The sequence below is a fragment of the Pristiophorus japonicus genome, chromosome 18 (genome assembly GCF_044704955.1).
Source record: "Pristiophorus japonicus isolate sPriJap1 chromosome 18, sPriJap1.hap1, whole genome shotgun sequence".
Lineage (NCBI taxonomy): Eukaryota > Metazoa > Chordata > Chondrichthyes > Pristiophoridae > Pristiophorus > Pristiophorus japonicus.
In genome coordinates, this window is record NC_091994.1 from 88,968,919 (window position 1) to 88,986,306 (window position 17,388).

General features: G+C 48.5%; 1 protein-coding gene across 1 annotated transcript in view; it reads right to left on the reverse strand.

Annotated features, from left to right (window-relative positions):
• Positions 1-224: 224 nt before the first annotated feature.
• The window catches only part of ano11 (anoctamin 11), a 99,937-nt gene continuing 82,773 nt past the window's right edge, over positions 225-17,388 (reverse strand). The window contains exons 23-28 of the mRNA XM_070860288.1: positions 13,806-13,942; positions 12,589-12,794; positions 11,041-11,183; positions 4,330-4,420; positions 3,288-3,422; positions 225-355 (exon numbers count right to left, since the gene is read on the reverse strand). Of these exons, the coding sequence (XP_070716389.1) occupies positions 329-355; positions 3,288-3,422; positions 4,330-4,420; positions 11,041-11,183; positions 12,589-12,794; positions 13,806-13,942 (739 nt within the window). The 3' untranslated portion in view covers positions 225-328. The remainder of the gene's footprint in view (positions 356-3,287; positions 3,423-4,329; positions 4,421-11,040; positions 11,184-12,588; positions 12,795-13,805; positions 13,943-17,388) is intronic.

Below are 17,388 nucleotides of genomic sequence, written 5' to 3' on the forward strand. Positions count from 1 at the left end.
ACACAACACAGCTTGCAGGTGAAAGAGAAGTATTTGCAATCTTTAGTGGGGCGAGGGGAGCGGGATCAAGCCTGCCCCTTTTATCCGTCGCTAATAGGGAGGCGCTGCACAGCCATGCACAGGCAGCTGGTTAGGGTACAACATGCTACATCTGCAGCAGACACCAAACCAAAAGCATTGACTGGTCGGCGCGAATCAACATCAGCGTCCTGCGACTTCATCTCCAGGCCTACCACAGTGGGAGCACTTCGGCGACTGGCTGTATAATCGGGGATTCAGCCGGTGAGCTCCTTCTTCCCGGGACAGGGCCAAGCTGCCACTTGCTGGCTTACGGTACTGCAGGATACATCACTTCCTGTGGAGATATAATCAGTGAAATTAGAGCAAGAACTAGAAAGAGTAAATCTGACAGGAGGTGTTATTCCTGTCTCTCTGTTTTAGCTATTAGCAATGTAGCCATTGTCCATCCAAATTTTCCTCTATTGTTCCTTAAGCTGTAATTATGCCCTCTTACACACTCTCCCTCTCCTCTCTGCATTCTCACCGTGTTGAAATTAAGACACATTACACCACCCCTTATGGTAACTCTGGACCTCCCTTAGCATTCCCCTCCTCCTACAACTACAGGCTTTTAAAACCCAAGATTGAGGTCAACCACTCACTATTTGCCGACTTTACCTCATCTCATCACCTACTGTTTTTAAGCTTGCTGGTGTCCAACACGATCGGCATTGGCCACTCATAAGAACATAATAGGAGCAGGAGTAGGCCCTAAGGCCCATCGAGCCTGCTCCGCCATTCAATAAGGTCATGGCTGATCTTATCTTGCTGAGGTTTCTCAACTGAGTCAATATGGAGGTTACACATGGAGATGGCAACAGCCTCCATCAGCAGTGACCAAAGCATTCAAGACGTCCACAATCAAACTATGCTAATCTCAGATTCAAAGGGCCCATTCCCTGTTCCAATCACTTCATTCCCATTAGTTATTGGAGTTGAATCCAGATTCAGTGCCGATTTCCATATATAAAAATGAAGTTTCATTATAGCTTTAATTTAACTGCAGCAACCAAACACTGTTACCCATTAGCTACATAATAGGACACGTACAGCTAGGGATGAGAACAGGAGCATCACCTTGCATTTAGAACTGAGAAATTTCTTCTCTCAGAGGGTTGTGAATCTGTGGAATTCACTGCCTCAGAGAGCTGTGGAGGCTGGGACATTAAATAAATTTAAGACAGAAATAGACAGTTTCTTAAACGATAAGGAGATAAGGGAGTATGGGGAGCGGGCAGGGAGGTGGAGCTGAATCCATGATCAGATCAGCCATAATCTTATTGAATGGTGGAGCAGGCTCGAGGGGCCGTATGGCCTATTCCTGCTCCTATTTCTTATGTTCTTATATAGCACCTTTAATGTAGAAAAATGTTCCACAGAGACTTAATCAAAACAATGAAGGAGGAGATATTAGGAGAGGTGACCAAATGCTCGGTGAAAGAGTTGGGTTATAAGGAGAGGTTTAGAGACACATGGGCAGCATGACACTGTCACTCTGTCACTCTCGCTTCAGAATTCATTAGAACAATTGTGGGACTCACTCTCCTCTGTGAGAGGCAGAACATTTAAAAATAAGACAGTAACTTGATCAGCATCTTAAACTTTCACTTTTATTGTTTATTTGCTTTCACCCATCTCGCGCTTTTCTTCCCGTTTTGTTGCTATTCTTCGGAAGGTGCCGACCCACACTGGAGAACTGTTCTGTGCACAGGCCAATTGGTCCCTCACTCTGAGCAGGATAGTAACACGGAAGAGGGGAGGGACTCGGGGACTGGCTTTGAGTCGGGAAACCCGGAAGAACGGGTTTCCCACAGGTCCTGTTGAATTTAACCGCAGCACCAGATTAGCATTTATTAATCTCCGCTTCCCGGCGCAGCCAGCCAGATTGAGGGGCGGGCTGGCTGTCGAGTGTGTAGGCCTTGGGATCAGAAGGGTCGGGGATTCCCCATCGTGGGGAAGGGGCGGGGAGAGGTGGTTGGTGATCCAGCCGACCTCGCCTCCCTTTAGCCGCGGGTTTCCCGAGTCCCGGAAAACCCGGTCAGCCAGGGTTAAATTTAAAATTGTGGTTAAATATCAGGCACGCAGCCTTAGTATAATATTCAAACTGCCTCCTGGGAATGTCCTGCCCTGTCGTTAAAACCGGAAGTGGGTGAGTTGGAACCAGGTTGGGATTCAGATTTCTTTTACATTTTAACATCCCACCCGACTCAAACCCGCCCAGTTTTGGGGGTTAAAATTGCCCCCATGTGTTAGACCGAGTCTGATCCTGTCCTCAACTGACATGCCACACGGGGGGGGTGATTTTTGTCTTTCTACCACCCGCTTTACACCATGAGCGGGGCAATAGCAAGACGAAAATAGTAAATATCAACTCTACTGGCCAGCTCCCTGCTCGAGGCCCACCAGGTGCCCCAATTTAGGTGGCCAGCGCTCCGAACTGGAAACACACAGGAGCCACAGTAGTCCATGTAAAGCGGGATTCTACGACATCGTTAGGACCCCAAAGCCATTTTCAACATCACCAGCAAGGCAGTAACCAGTGGTAATCCTGCTCATTATTCATGGGGGTTAAAGGGTAAGGAACGGCCAGGAAGCAGGGGTGGGGATATCATTGATTCAACAGTTTTGAGTCTTTGGGATTACCTGAATAGCCTCTATTTCCCTTTCTAAAAGCCCTCGGCCCCTTAAATTATGCCACCAGTCGCCCCTCCAGCCCCACCCATCCCATGGACCTATCCAGCTCTCCCCTGATCGAGACAGAAGATTGAAATCCTAGATCGACTCCAGGATCCACTGGTTGCAAACACACTTGTCGAGGGAGACACGGAATCCTTGCTTGCTTACTGTGGGAACCAGGATCACAACCTAATTATTAATATTTGTATATCGTGCACAATGTATATCATGCACACTACATACTGTGCACACTGTAATCGTGCACACTGTATATCGTGGACACTGTATACTGTGGATACTGTCTATCGTGGACCATGTATACCGTGCACACTGTCTACCATGCACACTGTCCACCGTGGACATGTGTCAATGAACACTCCTTCATGTGTGCATCATTTATAGGCTGTGTTGCTGTGCATCATATCAGATGGATTATTGACTTTTATTATGGCCTCTCACATAAGGTAAACACCCTTATTTGATTGTTTGCTGCCTCTAGCTGACACACAGCTACATCTACACTAACCTGGAGAAGCCGATTGCTGACTCACCGACAGATAAACATCCTGGTTATCTGCTAATGCCTGCTTTGCCAGATACCGCTCCCGCTTCATCTTCACCTCAAGGGATTCTGGGATATCCGGTACCATCCAGTCAATAGCACGGAGAATGAAAAACACCACATGCTGCAGAACCGAAACACAGCGATTCAGTCACATAAGCTACACCGATGCTGCAACAGAAACAATAGGATCCAGTAGGCTGAGGGGAGAGCTACCAGGAAGTGCTATCAATATACCATCCAGGACAAAGCAACCCGCTTGATTGGCACCCCATCCACCCCTTCAACATTCACTCCCTCCACCGGCGCACCGTGGCTGCAGTGTGTACCATCTACAAGATGCATTGCAGCAACTCGCCAAGGCTTCTTCGGCAGCACCTCCCAAACCCGCGACCTCTACCACCTAGAAGGACAAGGGCAGCAGGCGCTTGGGAACACCACCACTTGCAAGTTCCCCTCCAAGTCACACACCATCCTGACTTGGAAATATATCGCCGTTCCTTCATCATCGCTGGGTCAAAATCCTGGAACTCCCTCTCTAACAGCACTGTGGGAACACCTTCACCACATGGACTGCAGCGGTTCAAGAAGGCAGCTCAGCTTCTCAATGGCAATTAGGGATGGGCAATAAATGACACCCACATCGTGATGCCCACATCCCGGAATGATTTTAAAATAATACTGTGGAGGAATATGCGAGCAGAGCTGACAAGGGTAGGGCATCTGAGGAGTATCTACTGGGGAGGGGCATCAACAGAAAGGGATTAACAGAATATGATTCACACATACAACAATCAGAGGCATATTTCAGGTTTGCTAGGAACACTCTGAGTTCTAAGTAGAATTATCTTATGGAATATTTTCAAACCTTTGCATTTCAGAGCAGTGACTGAGGTGCACTGGTCTGACCGAGATCTACATAAAGGGACCCAACATTGGTCCATTGGGCAGCAAAAACAAGACGACTGCAGCTACTGAACACAACTAAATGTTTCTTTTACTGAAATGACTGCTTCTGGTTACTGTGTTACCTCAAAGATGATGATGAAGCCAAGTCGGACGGCCAGCAGTTTCCAGTAGAACAGTGTGAGATTCCCATCCAGATCACGGAATGCTTTGTACCTGTCATTACATAGCATCACATAGAAATTACAACATAGTAACAGGCCATTTGGCCCAAGCAGTCCATGGTGTTTATGCTCCACACGGGCAGTAGTCTTAATCTCATGTGCCCACTTGTTCCAACAACACCCCCCCCCCCTGTTGTGTATGTATAAGTATATACCCTGTACACTCAATGTACAGTTACATAAGACCACTGAATGTATCTTCACATTGTATATACTATGCCTGTACCACCAGAGGGTGCAACTGGTGGAGACGTAGGGGTCACCTGCACTCTGCAGGTAACCAAGTATAAAAGGGAGCTCACCATACTGTACCCTCATTCAGGAGCTGCAATAAATGGACTAAGGTCACAACAGTTCAAGTGTAATACCCTACCTCGTGGAGTCATTACTAGAGTGCTTATAGATACAATACCCCCTTTCCTTCAACCACCCATCTAACCTATTCTTGAATGTTAACATGGTCTGTGCTTCAATCACTAACTCTGATGCTGCATTCCACAGCTTCACAACCCTTCGTGTAAAAAGATTTCTCTTCCTCTTTGTCCTCCGAAATCTCTTACTTTTAATCTTATATTTCTGTCCCCATGTTCCAGACCCATCAATCATTGGAAGCAATCTATTTCTATCTACTCTGTCCTTTCACTTCAAAACTCTCCTCTGTTCTAATGAAAACAGTCTTTCTTCGTATTTATATTTCCAATCCTAGGCAACATGCTCAGAAATCTGTGCTGCATCCTCTCTATTTCTCCAGACTTCCTTCCCACATCATAGAGTCCACAAGTGTACACAGTAATCCAACTGTGGTCATACTAAAATTCACCATCACATTTGACTTGCATTCAATACCTCTTGCCATAAAACACAGTACACCATTAACTTTTTTTAATATGCTTTTTGACTTGAGTTGCTGCTTTTAATGTCTTGTAAACCTGAATCCCATAACATCAATCAATAACCTCTTAAATTGATTATTAGATCTTGGAATAATAATACTCAAAATGAAATCAGGGTGGGGAGAGAGGGAGCAACTTGCAATATGTTCCCCCTTTACCTACAGCCTTTGGGAGAATTGACCCTTATTGTGTGTCTAAGTCTCCAATCAGCTGTGGGATGTTGACCGAGCTGGATTCAGTGGTGTTTCCTGTCCTAATCTTGCTGCTTATTTACCAACTTCATGAGTCTTTAACTCTTAAACATAATCACACGAGGCACGTACTGCAGACACAGTCACTCTGTGACCTTCACCTTTATTACCTGGACCAAGGAGTGCTGGCCCTGCGAGGGACCTCCCCTTATATACCTGAATCTCCAGGTAAGGAGTGTCTCCCACAAGTACACCCCCTGTGGTCAAGGTGTGCATTTCTAGTAAGTATGTACAGTATGTAGTGGTTACCTGAGGGTTACAATTGTATAAGGGTTACAGTAGTATGCTGGTTACATACATGACATCACCTCCCCCCTCACGTCTTTTTGACTCAAAGGTTAAGTTTATCAGGTGGTCGATGCTCTCTCGTGGAGCGCCGCAGTTGAGGCTCTGGTGGCTGAGCCTTGGCATGCGTTTCTGTCACCTGAGGTGATTCCGGCCTGTCCGGGCTGGTCGCAGGGACTGTGCATGCTGATGATTGTCCTTGTTGCTCGTCCACTGGCAGTGATGTGGTTGACTTCTTATGCTCTTCTTCATGTTCATCGTTGTTTATGCTGAACCTTTTCTTTACTTGGTCCAAGTGTTTGCGGCATATCTGCCCATTATTGAGTCTGACCACTATGACCCTGTTTCTCTCTTTACCAATTACGGTGCTCTCCAGCCACTTGGGTCCCAATGCATGGTTAAGTACAAATACCGGATCATCCATTTCTATACACCCCTCCCTTGAGTTACGATCTTGGCACTCGGTTTGGGACTGGCGCTTGCCCTCAACAATGTCTGCCAGGATTGGGTGGATGAGGGACAGCCGCGTTTTGAGCGTACGTTTCATGAGGAGTTCCGCTTCGGAACTCCCACGAGCGAGTGCGACCGGGACCTATAGGCCAGCTGGAGGTGCGATAGGCGGTACTGTAGAGAGGGACCTTGGATGCGGAGTATGCCTTGCTTTATGACTTGGACCGCACATTCCACCTGGCCATTGGAAGCCGGCTGGAACGGCGCCATCCGGACTTGTTTGATGCAATTACCAGACATAAACTCCTGGAATTCATGGCTGGTGAAACACGAGCCATTGTCGCTGACCAGAGTGTCCGATAAGCCGTGGGTCGTGAAAACCGTGCGCAGGCTCTCCACGGTGATGGATGTCGTGCACGAGTTTAATATGATGCACTCGATCCATTTCGAGTATGCATCGACAATTATCAAGAAAATTTTTCCATGAACGGGCCCGCATAGTCCACGTGAATGTGTGACCAAGACTTGGTGGGCCAGGGCCACGAGCTGAGTGGGGCCTCCCTGGGGGCATTGCCCAGCTGGGCACACGTCGTGCACCTGCGAACCCAGTGTTCCAGGTCTGAGTCAATCCCCGGCCACCATACATGTGACCGGGCAATAGCCTTCGTTAACACGATGCCAGGGTGCTCGCTGTGAAGTTCCCTGATGAATGCTTCCCTCCCCTTCTGGGGCATGACTACCCAGCTGCCCCATAGCAGGCAGTCAGCTTGGATGGAGAGCTCATCCATCTGTCTCTGAAACGGTCAGACCTCCTCGGGCACACCCGTGCGTGGGCGCCCAATCCCCCGTCAGGACACGTTTATCATAGATAGGAGGGGGTCCCTGTTGGTCCAGTTTGATCTGGCGGGCTGTGATGGGGGAGCCTGCGGTGTCAAAAGCCTCAACGGCCATGACCATCTCAGCGCTTTGCTTCGCTGCCCCCTCGGTGGTGGCCAGTGGAAGCCTGCTGAGCGCGTCAGCGCAGTTTTCGGTGCCTGGCCGGTGCCGTATGGTATAGTCATACGCAGCCAGCATGGGAGCCCATCGCTGTATGCGAGCTGACGCATTTGCATTGACCACCTTGCTGTCAGATAACAGAGAAGTTAACGGCTTGTGGTCTGTTTCTAACTCGAACGGTCTGCCGAAAAGGTATTGGTGCATTTTTTTCACACCGTAAACGCGAGCGAGTGCTTCCTTTTCGACCATGCCGTACCCACGCTCTGCCTGGGAGAGCGACCTGGAGGCATAAGTCACCAGTTGGAGTTGTCCGTCTCCATTACCCTGCTGCAACACACACCCAACCCCGTATGATGATGCATCGCATGTTAAAACTAGTATTTTTTTTTTACAGGGGTCATACAACAGTTTGTTAGAACAAAACAGGTTCCGCGCCCTGTTGAAAGCCCGTTCTTGACAGTCCCCCCAAAACTATTCGCAACCCTTACGCAGGAGCACGTGTAACGACTCCAACAATGTGCTTAAATTCGGCAGGAAGTTCCAGAAATAGTTCAAAAGTCCCAGGAACAATCGCAACTCCGATGTGTTGCCGGGCCGGGGCGCTCGACGGATCGCCTCCGTTTTGGAATCGGTAGGCCGGATCCCGTCTGCGGCAGCCCTCCTGCCCAAAAACTCGACCTCTGGGGCCAAAAACACACACTTGGCCTTCTTCAGCTGCAGACCTACCCGGTCCAGTCGGCGTAGCACCTCCTCCAGGTTGTGGAGGTGTTCCTCGGTGTCTCGACCCGTTATTAGGATGGTGTCCTGGAATACGATTGTGCCGGGAATGGATTTCAGCAAGCTTTCCATGTTTCTCTGAAAGATGGTGGCCGCCGAACGGATGCCAAAAGGACACCTGTTGTAGATGAATAAACCCTTGTGCGTCGTGATGGTGGTCAGAAGCTTGGATTCTTCAGCCAGTTCCTGAGTCATGCAGGCCGAAGTGAGATCCAATTTACTGAACAGCTTGCCATCTGCCAACGTGACAAAAAGGTCCTCCGTCCTTGGGAGCGGGTATTGGTCCTGCAGGGACACCCGGTTGATGGTGGTTTTGTAGTCACCAGAGATCCTAACCGAGCCGTATGCTTGAAGGACAGGAACGATGGGACTTGCCCAGTTGCTGAATTCAACGGGCGAAATTATGCCCTCTCTGAGCAGCCTGTCCAGTTCACTTTCAATTTTCTCACGCATCACGTACGGCACCGCTCTGGCTTTGTGGTGCACTGGTCTGGCGTCCGGGGTGATGCGTATAACAACTTTTGTGCCCTTGAACGTTCCGACACCGGGTTGAAACAGTGACCCGAAATTTTGTAGTACCTGTGAGCATGAGTTTCCACAGATGAAATGGCGTGCACATCCCCCCCATTTCCAGTTCATCTCAGCTAGCCAGCTCCTTCCCAAAAGCGCAGAGCCATTTCCCAGAACAATCCAGAGTGGCAGCCGGTTCTGTGACCTATTGTGTGTTACCACCAAGTTTGCACTGCCTAGCACTGGAATGATCTCTTTCGTTCCAGTTTGGGCCTGCTAGCTCCGTGTGGCCATAGTTTCTCAAATTGTTGTGCACTCATGAGGGACTGGCTAGCTCCCGTGTCCAGCTCCATGTGCACCGGGATGCCATTCAATAAAACTTTCATCATCACGGGTGGCGTTTTGGTGTATGAGCTGTGGACGTCAGCCACATGAACCCGCTGAACTTCAGCATCCATGGCTTTACCCCAGACATTGTCCTGCACTGCAAGCCCCTCGCCTGATTCCTCTGTTTCATAGATTAGCCTCGCTACCGGCTGTTTGCAAACCCTAGCCAAATGTCCTCTGGCATTACAATTCCTACAGATGAACTGCTGAAATTTGCAGCTTTTCACATAATGTCTGCCCCCGCATCTCCAGCATTGGCTGAGATCGTTGTTCACAAAAGGACTGTTAGCAGGCATTCCTCTCTGATTGTTCCCTTGGTTGTTTCTAAACACACTGATGGTGGGTGTTAATGGTCCCCTTAATGGCGTGAATTGCCGCTCCCCTCTCCATTGTCCCTGTCGGGGGCCCACCTTAGAATCGGTTTCAGCTTGGGCAGTTACAAAATGCCTTTTGTCTGACTGCTGCAGTTTCAAAATGCCTTTGCCTGACTGCGAGATCTTGAGCCGCGTTTATCACATTAATTCCTTGGTCAGTTGCCACGTTGGACCCAGGACTACTCGCGTAAATTAGCTTGGTCTCTTCTTTGCCCGCTATGAAAGTTTGAGCTGTCAATGCTGCCCTTCTAGAGTTAAGTCCTTGGTCTCTATGAGCTTCCTGAAAATCCCAGCATGGCTAATGCCCTCAATGAAAAAATCCCTTAACATCTCCCCCCTGCAGGCGTCTGAGAACTTAGAGGCTGGCCAAGCGCCGCAAGTCTGCCACGAAGTCCGAGATGTTTTGCCCTTCCCGACGTCGGTGTGTGTAGAACCGGTGCCGGGCCATGTGTCTGCTGCTCGCCGGTTTTAAGTGTTCGCTGATCAGCTGGCTGAGCTCTTCAAAAGACTTGTCGGCCGGTTTGTGGGGTGCGAGCAGGTCCTTCATCAGCGCATACGTTTTTGTCCTGCAGCTTGTTAGTAGATGCACCCTCCTCTTGTCCGCCGCATCCTCTCCCAGCCAGTTCTTTGTGACAAAGGTCTGCTGGAGTCTCTCCACAAAATCGTCCCAGTCTTCACCCACACAGTAACGTTCCTCTGAGCTACCGGTGGCCATCCTCTGGGTTCGGTGATTCCCGTTTCCCGTCGCCAGGTGTTGAGTCCTTAACTCTTAAACATAATCACACGAGGCACGTACTGCAGACGCAGTCACTCTGTGACCTTCACCTTTATTACCTGGACCAAGGAGTGCTGGCCCTGCGAGGGAACTCCCCTTATATACCTGAATCTCCAGGTAAGGAGTGTCTCCCACAAGTACACTCCCTGTGGTCAAGGTGTGCATTTCTAGTAAGTATGTACAGTATGTAGTGGTTACCTGAGGGTTACAATTGTACAAGGGTTACAGTAGTATGCTGGTTACATACATGATACACCTCTCCCACAATTTCCTGGCCACTGCACTAAGACTATCAGGTCAAAGTCACCAGAGATATTCTCATCCGGGAGGGCGCTGAGCACCTCGAGTCTCATGGCCGAGAGCATGCAGAAATCAAGCGCAGGCAGTGGAAAGAGCGTGCGGCAAACCAGTCCCACCCACCCCTTCCCCCAACGACTATCTGTCCCACCTGTGACAGGGACTGTGGTTCTCGTATTGGACTGTTCAGCCACCTAAGGACTCATTTTAAGAGTGGCATCAAGTCTTCCTCGATTCCGAGGGACTGCCTATGATGATGATGACCTCCACGGTGCCGCCCGGACTTGGTTCCACTTCTACAGACCGAATGCAGCCAGCACATCTCCAGCCATGGCTTCTCCTCTTATGGATTGCGTTCAACTCCTCAATGCCCCAGGTTCCATCCTTGGCGCACCCCTGCTCCTCCTGGCATCACAGGAACTTGCCTCCAATCCAGGAAACGGACCTGTTGTGGCAATGGGCCGATGTCCTGGAGTGGCTTACATAGATAGATAGAGGCTGGAGGGAAATAAAGCCCCCAGTCTCCAACACTTCACCGTCCACTGGAAACTGCCCAAGCTCACACCCTGCTCACACTTACACATTCTGTCCTATCAGGTATCCCTGGTCAGTCTCACCTGCATATGGTGTAGTTGCTGCTCACATAGCTGTAGGGCGAGTACGCCAGCGTAAAGTTCACGTATCCATCCAGGTTACCGTTGTGCTCGTACTCATAGAGCAGGCGGGGCAGGAATTCAGATGTGAATGCAATCAGGAAAGCCTGGGGGAGAAAAGGAAACGAACACAGACAGAAATAAATAGTAGAAGGGCAGTATGCAGTAAAATGTCACACACTGAACTATACAGGGCGTATGTACAACCAAATACACAAACTGGGTATACAGAGTATGCACACAGCACGAGACAGATTCTTTCCAAAATATCTGAAATGATTTACTTTAAGTTGGCCGTCCCCAAGATCCTTTTACCTACAAGATAGACTCTAGCATTAATATTCGTACTCTCACTAATTCCACTAATCAGTCTCTAGCATTGGTACTTACAGTCTTACTAATGCTATCACTGAGCTCAGTCACATGAATGTTCCTCGCATCACTTGTGCTGCCAGTGCTTTTAGGAAGGTGATTTTCTCGGTTATCTTTAACACAATTGTAAATGTATTTGTTATAAACAAAATTAAGATCACACCACAAACTCTAGTGTTAAGGTTACTGGGTCTCATCAATGCGTCTAGCTTCACTTACAGTGCTCATGATGACCCACCTGCTAAGGCAGCGAGCCATACATGCTAGGAGGAACCCAGCATTGCTCCCTGGTCTGTGTGGAGTTACCTGATCTCATCCAGAGCAGCAGTGTTACAATTGGCCTCCGTGACCTAGTGTTGGGGAAGGGGCAAACACCAGCCACGGTTCCTGCTTCTGATTGCTATCAAGCCACAAGCTCAGTTTGTAGCCTCTGAGTCAGCAGGTTGTGGGTTCAGAAGTCCCACTTCAGAGACTTGAGCACAACATTTAAGCTAACACTCCAGTGCAATATTGAGGGAGTGCTGCATTGTCAGAGGTGCCACCTTTTGGATGAAATATTAAACTGAGGCCCCGTCTGCTCTCTCAGGTGGGCATAAAAGATCCTATGGCACCATTTCGAAGATGAGCAGAGGAGTTATCCCCGGTGTCCTGGCCAATATTTATCCCTCAACCAACATCACTAAAACAGATTATCTGATCATCATCACATTGCTGTTTGTGGGAGCTTGCTGTGCGCAAATTGTCTGGTGCCTTTCCTACATTACAACAGTGACCACATTTCAAAAGTACTTCATTGGCGGCAAAGCACTTTGTGATATCCGGAGGTCCTGAAAGGCGCTATAGAAATGTAAATTTTTCTTTTTAACTCTTGTTGAAAATACTTGTGTGTGCACACCATCGGAGGACAGGATTGGGCACATCCACAGTGAAATACCCTGCCAGCTCTCACTGTCTAAGGTGAATAGAATGGCCACTCAGATGAGATATCAGAGAGCAGTGAGTGCCCTTAGAACTGTACCCCAGCAACAGTCACACCTTCAGGAGCAAAGGGGAGAAAATGGGCAGATAAAGGGGAGGGGAAACACTGATACACACTGGGTTACCACTACAGACTGACTGATCCAGTTCTCTGTTACTCACATTAATAATGACCGAGAGCTGGGCCAGTGCTTCGAGGATGTTGAGCCAGACTCCAATGTTCTGAGCGCGTTCAGCCACTGGTCGTCGGTATTCACACACAAACTTCAGGGCATCCAGACGAATCTCCACCCAGTTGTTGAGCATAGCAAAGAGAGGGGCCAGTGGAAAGGCAGCCACGAAGATAGTGATGAACCCAAATTGTAGGACTGGCAAGAGGAAGAACGGTAGAGGATCAGGAACCTCAGATCTCTGAGTATTATTACGATCATCCCCTCTACCTTCCTGACATTCACTGTGCATCACTGAAGAGTTGTGCTTTATTTTTGCACGAGTTAGTAAAGTAAATTCTAGCGCCATTTTAATTTTAATCACATGGTATTCACCCATTGTTATCACCATGACAATCATAACATCACCTGTTTACAATGTGTCAGGCGCAGTAATATAACATACTTGGGGTTTGGATGATTATAACCTACGCAACATTCTCCCCAAAGTTGATGATGTCAGCCCAGCCCGTGTACGTGTGGCTTGCTTGTACTGCTCTCAGTGTTATTCTGCATGGTACAGCACATTATTGCATACCACTTGATATCAGGGAAACCCCACGAGACATCACTGGCTGTCATTGGTTATCACTGGTTATTATGGCAGTTGGTTTGATCCATTCAGAAAGTGACACTTTCATTCTCGCCAGGATCTTTTTATGCAATATTGTAATACTCAGTCGCACCTCATGGTGTAAGTGTAGAAATTTGCTGGATTGGTTACAGAATGTGATACTGCCCCAAATCCTACTGATAATCACTGGATATCCTATTATAAAGATCATTGGATATTAGCTATCACTGATTATCATTATTACTTAGTATTGTTGAATATCACTGGATGACTAGCTACCAGCAGATATCACTGGATATCACTATCTGTCACTATGACTGGATGTTACTGAATATCATTATCACTGGATATATCACTGGGAGAGACTGAATATCGCCATCATTGGACATCACGAGCTATCACTTTCACTATATATCACTCCTATGCTGTTTCAATGGTATTAACCAAATAATGTGCATCTGATTAAATTACATTTGCAGCTGCAATACTCTAGGTGAAAGAATGCGTGTAATTCTATTTATATTTACAGTTGTATTTATGAATTCCATGAAGATGTGGACACTCCAAGAGGTAAAAGGCTTGTTCCATTCACTCACCCATTTCCAGATACTCCTCAAACAGCCCCTCACAATCGATGAGTTCATAGTCGTCCTCCCATCGCTTGGGCTCCTGACAGATCTGGGAGCCCCTGATAATAGCCAGTTTCCGCTTCTGCCACCAGGACTTCAGCTTCCTGACAAATGTATGCAACAACAGAACTCAGAGTCACTTGCACTGCCCCTCCTAGCTGCATAAAGATGAGCTAAGATTGTGGGTTTCAGAATGTTGCATCACCAATCGGCTTGGATTGGCTGCAAAAGGCCCATGATCTCATCAGCAGACTGTCACAGCTCACTGCCTCCATGGGTAAGATGCGTCATTACCAGACCTCCACCAGCCCCTGTGACTAGGCTAGACAATGTTTCTTCCTGAAGACTAAGGGCCCGAATTTGGTCAAAGCCAAGGCCCGTCCAAGTGCCGCCCCAAAGGACCGGCGAGAGACTTGCCGGTACTTTGCCAGGGAGATTCCTCTAAATGAAAAGCCAGTACTGCCCAGCGGCAAAAAACCGAATTACGCCATGAATGTGGGCGCCGGCAGGCGGGAGCTCCCAACCTCGGCTGCAAATGCGATCCTCGCCAATGTGCCACCGAGGATTGAGTCGGGCACAGGGAGGGGGGGGGGGAACAGCTCAAAAGAAAAATGTTTTAAAAATTAACAATGGAAAAGCTTCAGGGGACCCCATCCACATAAATCATTGAAAAAAAATAAAATAAAAGAAGTTCACTAACCTTTTTTTGCAGGTCTTCTCACTTACCGTCGGGGTTAGGCCTGCCTTCAAACAACGGTCCTTCCCCCTGCTGCCACCGGCTCCCGCCCAGAGAAATATACCGGCTCGGCGGGCGGGAGGTCACTTACGCGACTTGCGCACTGGTGGCCGTCAGCGGGCGGTTCCTGGCAGTACTCTCTTCCCACCGGCGGCAGACCTGGAGCAATCTGTCACCGTAGGGAGACCGCTGAAAGAACTTGGCAGCAGTGGGCGGTAAGGCCAGCAAGTTCGGGCCCCAAGAAATATTTTAGAATACTTCCTGACCTGTCCCGACATTAGAAGTACAGTTTCAATGCACCCACTGTATGTTCTATAACCATAATTCCATGCTTAGAGTAGTCCCAAGGATTAAGCACCAGTCATGCTTTGAGGCCAATAACTATGCCAAGTACCAACCAATTTGGAACCTTAGCAATCCGTGCACAGCAAACATGAGTACTTAGAAATGCTCTGATCCTTCTAACTCTCTGTTTCATCTTAACTGAATTCTAAGCCTTCTCCTCATCCACCCCAACTACCCCATTCCACTGTGACTAGTTTTCCCTTTCTGTAATGGGTAACACTGCAGAGATCATTTGTCCATTTGTACGCAGGACACATAAAAAAATACATTGGGAAATTCTTAGTTCGTGGGATGTGGGCATCGCTGGCAAGGCCAGCATTTATTGCCCATCCCTAATTGCCCGTGAGAAGGTGGTGGTGAGCCGCCTTCTTGAACTGCTGCAGTCCCTGTGGTGAAGGTACTCCCATAGCGCTGCTAGGGAGGGAGTTCCAGGATTTTGAAGGAACAGAGATATATTTCCAAGTCAGGATGGTGTGTAACTTGGAGGGGAACTTGCAGGTGGTGGTGTTCCCATGTACCTACTGCCCTTGTACATGGTAGAGGTTGCGGGTTTTGGAAGTGCTGCCAAAGCCTTGGCAAAATTGCTATAGTGCATCTTGTAGACAGTGCACACTGCAGTCACAGTGCACTGGTGGTGAAGGGAGTGAATGTTTAATGTGGTGAACTTTTAAGGTGGTGGATGGGGTGCCGATCAAGTGGGCTGCTTTGTCCTGGATGGTGTCAAACTTCTTGAGTGTTGTTGGAGCTGCACTCATCCGACAAGTGGAGACTATTCCATCACACTCCTGACTTGTGCCTTGTAGATGGTGGAAAGGCTTTGGGGAGTCAGGAGGTGAGACACTCACCGCAGAATACCCAGCCTCTGACCCGCTCTTGTTGCCACAGTATTTATGTGGCTGGTCCTGTTAAGTTTCTGGTCAATGGTGACCCCCAGGATGTTGATGGTGAGGGATTTGGCGATGGTAATGCCATTGAATGTCAAAGGGAGGTGGTTCGACTCTCGATTGTTGGAGATAGTCATTGGCTGGCACTTGTGTGGCGTGAATGTTACTCGCCACGTACAAGTCCAAACCTGAATGTTGTCCAGGTCTTGCTGCATGCGGATATGGACTGCTTCATTATCAGAGGAGTTGTGAATGGAATGGAACACTGTGCAATCATCAGCGAACATCCCCACTTCTGAACCTATGATGGAGGAAAGGTCATTGATGAAGCAGCTGAAGATGGTTGGGCTTAGGACACTGCCCCGAGGAACCCCTGCAGTGATGTCCTGGGGCTGTGATGATTGACATCCAACAACCACAACCATATTCCTTTGTGCTAGGTATGACTCCAGCCAGTGGAGAGTTTTCCCCCTGATCCCCATTGACTTCAAATTTACTAGGGCTCCTTGATGCCACATTCAGTCAAATGCTGCCTTGATGTCAAGGGCAGTCACTCTCGTCACACCTCTTGAATTCAGCACTTTTGTCCATGTTTGGACCAAGGCTGTAATGAGGTCTAGAGCCAAGTGGTCCTGGTGGAACCCAAACTGGGCATCGGTGAGCAGGCTATTGGTGAATAAGTGCCGATTGATAGCACTGTCGACAACATCTTCCATCACTTTGCTGATGATTGAGAGTAGACTGATGGAGCGGTAATTGGCCAGATTTTAATTTGACTTGCTTTTTGCGAAAAGGACATACCTGGGCAATTTTCCACATTGCCGGATAGATGCCAGTGTTGTAGCTGTGCTAGAACAGCTTGGCTAGAGGCACGGCTAGTTCTGGAGCACAAGTCTTTAGCACGACAGCCAGGATGTTGTCGGGGCCCATAGCCTTTGCCATATCCAGTACACTCAGCTGTTTCTTGATAGCACGTGGAGTGAATCGAATTGGCTGAAAACTGGCTTCTGTGATGGTGGGGACCTCAGGAGGAGGCCGAGATGGATCATCCACTTGACACTTCTGGCTGAAGGAGTTGTAAACGCTTCAGCCTTATCTTTTGCACTCACATGCTGGGCTCCACCATCATTGAGGATGGGGATATTCATGGCGCTCCCTCCTCCCGTTAGTTGTTTAATTGTCCATTACCATTCATGACTGGATGTGGCAGAACTGCAGAGCTTTGATCTGATCCGTTGATTGTGGGATCGCTTAGTTCTGTGTGTAGCATGCATTTAGTCCTGTGTTGCAGCTTCCACAGGTTGGTACCTCAATTTTAGGTATACCTGGTGCTACTTCTGGCATGCTCTTCTACACTCCTCATTGAACCAGGGTTGGTCCCTTGGCTTGATGGTAATGGTAGAGTGAGGGATATGCCCGGCCAAGAGGTTCCAGATTGTGGTGGAATACAATTCTGCTCCGGCTGAAGGCCCATCTCACCTCATGGATGCCCAGTTTTGAGCGGCTAGATCTGTTCTGAATCTATCCCATTTAGCACGGTGGTAGTGCCACACAACATGATGGAAGGTGTCCTCAGTGTGAAGAC